General features: G+C 48.1%; 1 protein-coding gene across 1 annotated transcript; it reads right to left on the minus strand.

Moving 5' to 3' along the window:
- Positions 1-6,859: 6,859 nt before the first annotated feature.
- Positions 6,860-10,190, minus strand: LOC123143050 (sucrose:sucrose 1-fructosyltransferase). The gene is made up of 3 exons (XM_044561820.1): positions 9,661-10,190; positions 8,640-9,523; positions 6,860-7,657 (listed from the first exon to the last, which is right to left on the minus strand). Exons 1-3 carry the CDS (start codon positions 10,091-10,093, stop codon positions 6,959-6,961), a joined length of 2,016 nt encoding a protein of 671 aa, XP_044417755.1. The 5' UTR covers positions 10,094-10,190; the 3' UTR covers positions 6,860-6,958.
- Between the last annotated feature and the right edge of the window lie 1,185 nt (positions 10,191-11,375).

The raw sequence follows: 11,375 nt of genomic DNA on the forward strand, positions 1-11,375 counted from the left end.
ATTGGCGCAAAATGAAGTGTGACCGATGAAGTGTGCCACGAAAATGAATGCGCTCAAAGGTGTGTTCTCAGCGCTAATGAAGCATTGTCTCACACAACTAGTAATGACCCTCTAAATGTACATGCTTTTAGTTGTGTGATGAATGAACGAATTTGTACGTAATGCGTGGCTATAAATTAAAGAACCTGGTAGGATTAAGATTAAACTGCACATACGCTTGGTGTGCATATGTGTGCTGGTTGTTGGCTCTTGCTCATTTCTAACCGTCTCCGTCGAGGAGAATCTCCTCAGATCAAACTTGCAAGCAACGAAGCTGCAATAATGCAGCCCCCGACGTGGCAATGATTTATCATATTTGTCCACATTTAATCAGCAGGACAGGCCGGAACCACTCGACCTGGTTCTACTCACGTAACCGGGTTTTGCAAATTACTTCTGTATAAAGTAAACTGTTGGAATTATTGTGGTTTTTGCATGTGAACATCATTTTATTCATAGCAAGTCACATGAATTTTATATCTATCTACCATCCCTGCGCGCGCCCACACACACACAACTATCTATCAATCCAACTGATTGATTGTGTATGTATGAATGAGTTTGGCAAGGGCACTACATTATTTTTCCTTTCTTGTCTCTCGGCATGCAGCAACTAACATACATGCATGCGTGCGTGCACCAGGGCAAGAACCGGTAGCATGCATATGGGGCAGAGGAAAGAAGCATATTTTTCATCCTGGTGCCATGTCAGCAACAGGTGGAAGCGACCGATCGACGCCGCGGGCGGCAAATAATTCCGGCCGTCCAGTGGGGGTGGGTGGTCCGGGACACATGTAGAGGTAGGAGAAGATCCAGAATCTTATCACCATCATCCCCCGTGGCCTCACTGATTCGCAGTGCCCATCCTGCTAGCTAGACACACCACATGCCTTGCCAGCTCAAATCTTCCACTCCAATCTTCCTTTCTCTATCCATCAAATATAATCCAGATGTCCTTGAGTGTGCTTAGTACCCCCAATAATTCTCTTTTTATCCAATAATCCCCATTAGTTTGTGCAAGCGGGGTCTAGATTCTCTGCGATAATTGTCCGCCAATAATGCACTATTCTAAACTAAGTAACTGACGGGTATGTATGTGGACTTGTGCCGGCGCGAGCTCGCAGGCAATGCAATCATCAGCACATGCATGTAGATCATACAAAAGAGCAGGAGTACTCTGAAGAGGAAGAGCACATGCATGCATGACATGGATAAGTCACTAAGGAGCTAGAGAGAAAAATAAAATATAGTAGCTAGCTCAATCGGTGCACCTGAATTCAGAACAACATAATGTTAGTTCGTTGCAGGCTATCAGCCTTGCCGGTCCCCGACAGCATATATTGACGCAACAAACTCTGTAGCTGAACATGGCACGAAATGAAAAGGAAAAACATAAACTTAAACTTAATTTCTACGAGTTCATGCAAATTCTAGTATCCATTCATGGAATCCAATCTCCGAGTTTTTGTTTGTTTGTTTTTTGTGAGGAAAACTTCCGATCTATTAAGCAACTGTCAAGGTAGTACAATCTCCGAGTTCTACTCACGCATGCGTCTTTTTCTTGCTAATCTGCTGGGTTTTGCAAAATACTTCCGGTAACAAACCTGTAGACGCCACTGAGGTTTGCATGCGAAAACTTTTTTTCAGATTTCTTTTACGGGGAACAGTTTTTTCAGATGAAGTCACATGAACTTAGCATCTATCTATCGTCCCTGGATAATGAAAATAAACTATCCATCAATCAAACTGGTTGTGGATCACTCCACCTGGCAAGTGCCATGTATTGTCACTCCATCAATCGACAACGACGCCGTAGGCAGAGCATTGTTCATTGAACTTTGCACTGTAGAGACGCGAGATTGACGTTGCAGAACCCCTGAAATGATGCTGACAAGGCCTAACAACATGCATTGGATCGATGACAGTTACTAGTAACATGTACACAAGATTCATTCGTTCAAAAAAGAAAAACACAAGAAAACCTTGACCAATAGACAATAGTGATTATAAAGAGAGATGACGAGAGATCCGCACCACCAAAAATGCAGGCCGATGTGAGTCACTCTCCTAGTTAGCTACATACAATCCATAGATGTCCTTTTGCATCAAATTAGCACCATTGCAGTTCTTGCAGTCTTGCAGACCCAGCAACATCAACATGACAATATTACACGTCGTAAGGATGGGATGATCGCCTCCACTCCGACTGAAGCCGCCTCCTGATGTGTGCCAACTCCTGGCCAAGGTAGGTGTCAATTGTCGCTCCACCCTGATGTGTGCCAGTCACTCACTTCACGCATCAACGTGCTTTTTTCCTCCTCCTTGCACTTTCCTAGACGACACGTTGGTGAGAGTTGTAACCTTAAGGTTGCGAGTCCGACTAATTGACTAAGTGATGATGGCAAACCAAAGAGACAGAAGACGACAATCAGCACTACTAGCAAAGATTCGGCGATGAAGTTGGCCATAGAAATAAGAAATAATCCACCTAGTTTTTTTAATTGAATAATCCACTTTGTTGACCCTATTGTAACACCGCCACCTACAAGCGTGACTCCTCTAACTCGGTTTTTTCGCACCCGACTTATTACCCGATACTACATGGTTGTTTGTTTTGAGTGTAATTTTTTTTCTGCTCTTCCTTATTCAGTTCAAACCAGAGTAGCCAGGTTCGTGCTACGATGGTGCGTCCCCTAACCCAAGTCGATCGACAAAGATCGAGGGTCGGCAATGACACAGGGTTGGCCGGGGTCATTGGATGGGTCGTGAACCCAAATCGATGGGGATGATTCCATATCAGCAAAGGAATGATTACAAGAACACCTATGGTGTGACTCATGGAGGTCTACCTGGCATTGTTGTCAAGATTTCTGAGTCTACACGTCTGCCGTCTGCTCATCAAGTTGTCGCATGACTCTCTCATGCCACTGCTGAGACTGGGTACGCTAAGTAGAAGGTCTTAAGACTTCAGTGGAGGAGGCAGATAAACAACAACCCAGCTGCGTTCCTCAAACCATGGGCTCCAACACACCGTGCTTGAGATTAGAAGCCATTTTTTGTTGGAAAGGTTTGTGGGTGAAGAGGTTTGGGGACTAATGGTTCGTGGGGGAAAAGTAATAGGAAATGAGAAGATATGCCGTCGTAGTGGGTTATGATAGATGCGAAATTTCCGGTGTGGTTTTTCCCTCTACGTGGCATTAGGAAAGAAGCACGGCAAAATCTTACTATTTTGGAGAAAAACAACAAAACCTTTCCCTTCATGCCATGTATCGTACCGGGTAATCGACCCAAAAATATCAGGAATGCGATCCACGTCCAAATATTACGTCTCGGAGAAGTATACCCAGCATCGCACCTCGTCCCGGAAGGGTAGCGACCCACGACCCCATTCCTTGTTCCGCTACCCGGGCAACCAAGATTCCTGGCAACTATGGTAAAACATGGAAATACAATTTTTGACAAAAGAAAATGAGAATGTAGATTCCATGGAATGATAAAACAGGCCCCACAAATAATTCAGCAAACCGAAACCGATGGCATATTTGTCGGACTCTCTTGCACCATCCGCATGGGCACCCACCTACCTTACTCTCCTATGACCTTGCTTATCTGTATCAGCAAACCAAACCACGCAAGATGGATCAGGGATGGACAGATGTGTGGCCTGGTTAAGCTAGCTAGCAATGCCTGGTGGTGGTGGCACTGGCAGGTACCGTTTGGGTCACACCTTGTTGGATGTGGATTTGTAACGGACATGACGTTGCATCCTCCTCGTGTACTCCTGTCCATTTTGCCATGTATGCAATGCACGCCGCATGCACCGCTCGCATGGAGTGTTGGGTACTCTAGTTACAATCAGCCAGGTGCTGACTCACCATTGTCGGTGGAAAAATAGAGGGACGGATCCATCTAGACGTACCTACCGGAGGCAATCAGTGGCAGCTAGCTAGCCAGGCCAAGCAACAATTTCTTTCTGGAGTACAGTAGGTACTGTAGTGCCTTCAGCTCCACATAATCACAAGAAAACAAACATGAATGGCTGGATGATCAAATGACCCGATCCGTCGTGGATAAGAGGAATTAGGAGCTAGAACTCCAGAGAGCTGGCTTTGCGTGGTCACTGTTCTAGCTATGCTAATTAAGCTTGAAGGGTCTTGCTCTCCGTTGACATTGTTCTAGTTGCAGATTCCACATCATCGCTAGTACAATAATGCAGGTCCACGTGTCGAGCGGAGCCGATCCTAGCTACTCGCTGCGACGCTAGTATAGTGTCAAAAATACTACTCCCTCTGTTCTAAAATAAATGTCTCAATTTTGTACTAACTTTAGTATAAAATTATACTAAACTTAAGACACTTATTTTAAGATGGAGAGGGAGTATTACTATATTATTGGACAGAGGGATTAGTAAGTATTCTCTTTGTCCTAAAATAAGTGCCTCAACTTTAGTACGATAGAGTCAAACTACCCTCGTGGCTGCAAACCTCATCAAGGTTCAGCTCGATCCATTAATTTTGTTGGCTGGTAGGTGCTAACACGTTAGCAATTCCTTTTTAACTCTTACTAACCATGCCACGAGGCAGGGTGTAACAGGTGGCGTTAATTGATGGCAGCTAATAGCTGGCTAGTCGTTGTAGTAACTTGCAAGCTTGCCATGCATGAACTGCAACCAACAACAAAATAAACATCACAGTCAAATACTATTCAATAACTAGCAATAATGGATATAGGAAGAGACCGGGGGACTACACGACACGCAAAGAGGGGTCTAGCGTGCATGTGTGTGTGAAAGAGTGTCGTTGTCCAAGCTACGATGTCTTTCTCCATCCAGCGCTATGGTTTCGTGGAGATTCATCGGCGGCATCAGGCAGGTACAATAATGTGGGAGGAGGTAGGGACCATGAATCTATAGTCATGCAAATTCTCACACCCACCCTTGGAATCCAAACTTCTGGCCGTGGCTCTCTCCACTTGTCGCTCCATATGGTCCATGCCATGTCGGATGTCCTTTCCCTTTTTGCGGTGGGCACACCAACATTGTGTGCTTGCGCGACATGTGGCAACATTTATTAGAAATAGCAATTATTTGGAAGGCACGTGATGAGGCTATCGGCCTCAGTTACATACGACTGCAGCGATATTGGCCACAAAATGAAAACACACGCGCATTGTAACCTTGAAGTTCCGAGCTTGACGCTGACAAGGCGGCGTCTAACAAGTGGCAGCACATTATTGCAGTTGGTAATAATCTCAAGTAACTACAATGGCACCTTCACGACATTTAAGCTATCCAACACTAGAATGGTTGATCTGGCCAACTCTACTATTTGGCGGTCACCTTAGCTTTTGACCCCACCCATGCTCATTGTGTGATGTTGGGCACTTATATTACCCTCCACACATCAAACCTTATTGATGCTTGGATCAATATGTATGTGGTGTTCTATTAGCAAGATAACTCGAGAAGGTTAAGAATAAACTATACATACACTTGCATGCACACATGGGTGTGTGTGTTGTTACGTTGTTCACTCTCGGGTTGTGTCTATTTGTCTTTGTCAATGACCACTTCTCTACACCAAACTTGCAAGCAACCAATGCAAGCTGCAATAATGCATGGTTCGACGTGGCAATCATTCAGTTTGTTTGTGGACAACATGAGCAAGGCAGGAACCACACAAACCGGTTGTGCTCACGTGTCTTTTTTCTTTTGCTGATTTAATTAGATTTCACAAACTATGTACTTCCGATAAACTAAAATGTAGTAGACACTACAAAGGTTTGCATGTGAACAACCAGTTGTATACCCCTCGCCAAAAGGCAACAAAATAAGAACTATCTATCAGTCAAACTAAATTCATCGTGAATGTTTATTTCGCATGATTTATCTAGAATAATTAATTCACATTGGGCGTTACAATATTTTTCCTTTCTAGAACGGTGAGCACACAAGAACAAATAATGAATCCGATGGTTCTCTCGACACGAACCAACATGCATGCATGAAGGCAAGAACCCATGGCGCATGTTAGCATCGGCAGAGGCGATAGATCAATGCCGCTGGTGGCCAATAATTCCAGCCGTCAGGTGAGTGGTGGAGAAGATCCAGAATCTTATCATCAGCATCCTTGATGGCCTCACGTTCTCACTGATTTGCATTCCACATGGCATTGCCAGCTCAAATCTTCCACTCCAATCTTCTTTTCTCCATCCATCTAATATAATGCAGATCCCTGGGGTTGGGCTTGGAATCATTGACACCTGACCATGACTATACGTAGTACCTCCAATAATTCCAATTTGTTTGCACAGTAATTCCCGTTTGTTTGTTTACCCAATCATTCCCATTTGAGCATGCAGGAAATGTGTGTGAATGTAATAATTTGTTCACCGAAACACCGATAATGCACTATTAGTTAACAGACGAGCTGACCTTGTGCCCAGCCTCAAGTGCAAGCTAGCTGGCTGGCAAAAGCAATCATGTACAGACTGATCATTTTTTCTTTCGAAACGAGAATACAGATTGATCGTCGATCATCGCATGAAACAACAAGACCGCATGCATGCAGCAATAATTCAGTAGGGAGCTAGAGTTGAGACAAAATAAAATCTCCAGTAGGGAGCTAGAGTCAAGCCTAAATATATTTATTATTTTCTTTAAAAAAATGAATACAAATTTTGTTTAAATTTTTTGGACGGTATAACACAGAGATTTCTGGTATATTTTTCGGAAACTGTTGTTCCCGGTGGCCATTGGTAAAAAACAGAAACGGCAAAAAAAGACCTGGTGGAGATTGAGACCACATGCAGAAAAGTTGCATTGAAGAAATGAGAGAGACCTTCCTTGATCTGAAAACATAAGTACAATGTGCTATCTATCACATTTTTTCTAAACAAAAATAATATTTGAATTTTCATTTTACAGTGAGGCCATGTAGGCCTGGTTGTAGGAGGAGTCCATCTCGTGGACGACGAGGCTCGTGGTGGTGACCCGTGCACCGGTGGCGTTGTTGAAGAGGTATACGCCTGCGTTCGCGTAGATGGCCTCCGTCGGGTACACCCGCGATGTCGCGGTCAACCTCCCGCCCATCGCAAAGCTCTCAACGATGGAATGATCCACTAGCACCCTCAGCGAAAACTCCTCGCCATTGAGCACGGGGACAATATTGCCTACGACCCTCTTGACAATATCGTTGGCATGAGATGAGCGTGTCTCGTCATGACAGAAGTGTGTGCGCAGGCCGCCGTCGAGGCCTCTCGCGACGTAGAAGTAGACGCCGGTCCGCTCCATATCACCACCGTGGCGCCTGGCATCAGCGAGCACAAGGAGGCCGAAGGGACCAAGCGTGCCCCGTCCAGTCGTGCCACCGCTGGTGCTGCAGTTGTAGCCGATATCCGCCTCCTTCGCAGCGGCGAAGTCGAGCGGGTCAATACGGAATGAGGCCTCGATGTCGAGTTGGGTGGCACGGTGAAGACTGAGTGGGACTACGGAGCCGTGGTCGACGGTAACACTGCCAAGGTTGGTGGAGTTGGTCCGGAGCGTCTCCACCTCCTCTACCGGCCATTGCAGGATGTTGCTCCCTGTCTTGGTGTCCAGTACCACCGTCCGAGGGATCGACTGCAACAGTAAGAACAAAATCCATTAGCAATTTACATTAATTAATTACTCAGCAAAGTATCCATTAGCAATTTACACTAATTAATTACTCATTGAATAAATATAGTTCACTAATTAGCTGTGGGGTAAGCAGACAAGACATTCCTTTTGCTTGTGTAATCCCTGTTTGGTTGGTACTAGCAGAAATTGTTTATACGAATTCAGAGAGTTTGATAGTTGTACCAGATTGTCAATCTTGCATGCCACTATGTCATATGGGTCATGAATCATGGGCACGCAACTAACTTAGCTGCATTGTGTATTCAAGGTATCTCAACAGTAGCTGAATCTAGCTGGAACTGTACTCAATCTGAATGAAGCTAAGAGACAATTGACAACCAGCGGCATCGATAGCTGTTATCTATGTATGTATGATTCATCTAAAGTGGCGCCAATTATTTGCATGTATGGCCATGGTCCACACCAAGGTTTTGGTTACCGAATGAGGCAATTTTACCTGGGAGGCGGATAAACGTGGTTACCACGGTTACCGAGAAATAAAAGAATATTTCGAGCGAATTTTATAGTTGAATTTTGAATTCAAATAAATGAATGAACGAATATTCGAACCAGAGACCGCTCAAAATAGGAACTAGGATGATACCAACATACCAGAACCAACTCTAATGGGATTAATTAGATCCTACGTACTTTACTGTAAATCGAGTGTTTAAATTCAAAAATTTCAAAAAACTGGTATTTTTTCCTCGGTATGGTGATTTACCGAGGGGTACGGAAATACGCGGTAACCATGGAAAATCTTGAAATTTCGACTGGTAACCAAAACCTTGGTCCACACCCCGACATATGCCATGACGATGTGTCCACTACTAATGATGCAAATTACCAACGAAGCAAAATGTATTAAGAATCAGTTCAGGGAGGTTAATCAATCAATTGACTTTGCCATCTTGTGCAAGAAGATGATGAAAATGTCAAGTACCTGGAGGGAGGCCCATCCCTTGGCGACGTCAGCACGCTCGGAGTCCGTCTCACCGATCCACCCCCACAACACTCGCCGCTTCTTGGCCGGATCATAGAACGTCTTGGATGCATAGAACTTTCCCCAGTCATACCTCAGCCCAATGCCGACATCGGCGTTAGTGTCCAGTGGCGTCCATGTGTTTTTCGCCGCGTCGTACCTTCCGAGCGCGTAGTAGTCATGTCGATTATCATCGGAGCTCTCCTTCATCACGTGCAAAACATCACCGCCGCCGTTGTTGGACGCCGCGGCCACTGCCTCCGTCATGTCGATGCCCGTCACGCCACCGACGGGGTACAAGTCGATGCACTCCCACATCCCCGTACCTGGCACACGGTGAAGCAGCCCAGGGACAAGCTCGTAGTTGATGAAATCCTTCGTCTTGTAGGTCATCACCATACCGGCATGGCGGTCATCCTTGGAGCCGATGACTAGCCGCCAAGTGTCGTCCGAACCGTCAAACCATGCAGTGGTCGGGTCCCTGAAGTCCTTCTCCCCGACACCCGGTGGTGGGTACATCACCGGGTTGTTCTCATACTTGGTCCAGTTGATGAGCAAAGGATCGAAGGGATCGGTGGGGAAGGCGAGGCATTGGACCTGGACCGATGCGTTGGTGGACCCGGTGTAGAGCATGACGATGCGGCCGTCGGGGAGGACGGTAGCAGAGCCCGACCAGACGCCATTGATGTCGTACCACTGGTCAGGGGACATTGCGACCGGGAGGTGGTGCCAACGCACGAGGTCGCGGGAGGCGGCGTGACCCCAGGCAATCTTGTTGCCCCAGATGGCGCCGTCTGGGTTGTACGGGTAAAAGAGGTGGTACCACCCCTTATAGTACACGGGGCCTGTACTTGCATTTTGTATCAAAGAATGAGTTTTGCAGCAATAAAAATTACAACTGATTTGCCCCATATGGGTTCATCTCTAACAAGATTATTGCAACTAGTACGGCATCGGTAACAATAGTGGAAATGTTAGTTACCGTTGGGGTCGTTCATCCAGTTCTTCTCGGGCTGGAAGTGGAAACCTGTGCGCTGCCACTGGAGCATGGCATTGCTCCACGGGAACGCGTTGCCGCCGGCGTCCGCGCCAAGCATGCCACCGTGCGTGGCGGCGCCAGACGTCTTCTCCGAGACGCCAGACTCAGGCCCCCGGCTGCTGGTGCTCATCGGCGCGGCGTCGACCGTCGTCTGGTGGTCAGACATGTTGCCACCCACAGGCAGCTGGTCAGCGAGTCTGACGCCGGCGAGCGCGGCTACCACTAGGAGCACGGCTGCCGTCGCCAGCAGCAGGGCGGCACAGAGCGGGCCAGCAGTCCGGCGCGCACGCCCCACCGTGGCGGCGGCCTCGGCATCCTCCGGCAGCGGCGCGTAGGAGCACGGCAGGGGCGCTGAGCCGCCGTCTCTGGCCTCCATTGGCACAAAATTGAAGTGAAACGCAGAGGAGGGTTTACTGGAAGTGATTGCTCAATTAGCAAGAAGCTCCCCCGCTAATCTTAACAAAAGAGGGAAGAGAATGTGTGTGCTTGCCGAGGAGCTTCTGCTTTCCTTTTTATAGTCTCCATGCCACCCGTTAGCGGCCTAGCTGGCGCGGCATCATTGGTCGGCGGCGTCCGCGCCGCTGTGGGCCCGGAGTGTCTGTGCTAATCAACATCTGTCCAGGCCATGTTATTTTTTTTTAGAACGAAGGCTCAGGGGAGCCCGATTTTGAATTAACAAAGCCATCAACCGGCCAGGATTACACAAGGCCACCAAGCAAGAGCGACCGAAAGATACAAGGGAGCTGACAGAGCAGTTTACAACGCAACGCACACTACTGCACACATAAATATACACCTGAGAGCTCTGCAAGTAATGTCGAAGCCCATAGCACATCGGCACCAAGAGGCAGGGAGCAGAGTAGCGTCAAGGATCAGCCAAAGGCCAGCAAGAACTGCGCGCAGCCGGTTCGTGTGGTTGGGATCACGAAACCTGTTTCCAACGCCGAAGAGGACCCCAATCCTCTCACCTAGGCTCGAAGGCGCCGCACCGTCGGGTCGTTGGGCGCTCACCCGAGAGCAAGAGCAGGTGCCGGTCGGAACCCAGAGCAGGCATATCACACCGTCCTCACCACGTCGAAGGCACACCACTAGCTGCACTGGCACCTGCCCGGGGTCACCGAGAGCAGAAGGAAAACCACTGGGAGGATTGGCGAAGAAACAAGTTGCAAGGACCCAAGGTCGAAGCTTGGGAAGCCTCTACTTGGACTCGCAGCCGACGAGCACTCTCCTATCTCGGCACCACTCACCCGTAGAACCAGACAAACCCAAGGCGGCGCCTCCAAGGAGGGAACGACGTGCAGGACGCCGCCACCGCCCAACCCGAGACGAGTTTTGGGCTTTCACCCGGGATCTGGGACGGGGATGGATACGGGAGACCTCCGCGGTGCCTCAAAGGAAGAAAGGCGATGCGCGCACGCACCCTCACCGCCGTGGTCGGAGATCCGACCAAGGGTTTCCCCCGGACTCGAGATATGCCACCGGCACCCCGCCAGCACCGGAACTGGCAGCAAAAGCTGCAGATCTGACACAGCCGGAGGGGAGGAGTGAGCAGAGGAGGAGGAGGAGCTCGACCTTCAGATCTGGAGCGGAGGGACCGCGCCGCGACCACCACCCGCCGGATCCGCGCCGCCCGAGCAGCCGACGACTCCGGCCGTCAC

Source organism: Triticum aestivum, chromosome 6D (genome assembly GCF_018294505.1).
Source record: "Triticum aestivum cultivar Chinese Spring chromosome 6D, IWGSC CS RefSeq v2.1, whole genome shotgun sequence".
NCBI lineage: Eukaryota > Viridiplantae > Streptophyta > Magnoliopsida > Poales > Poaceae > Triticum > Triticum aestivum.

What these genes read in the sequence shown, in the direction of transcription:
- LOC123143050 (XM_044561820.1), bottom strand. Translation starts at nt 10,093, where the DNA reads ATGGAGGCCAGAGACGGCGGCTCAGCGCCCCTGCCGTGCTCCTACGCG. An exon ending in CTGGATGAACGACCCCAACG is followed by an intron (nt 9,524 to 9,660) that starts GTAACTAACATT and finishes ATGCAAGTACAG; the next exon opens with GCCCCGTGTACTATAAGGGG. An exon ending in AGGGATGGGCCTCCCTCCAG is followed by an intron (nt 7,658 to 8,639) that starts GTACTTGACATT and finishes TTACTGTTGCAG; the next exon opens with TCGATCCCTCGGACGGTGGT.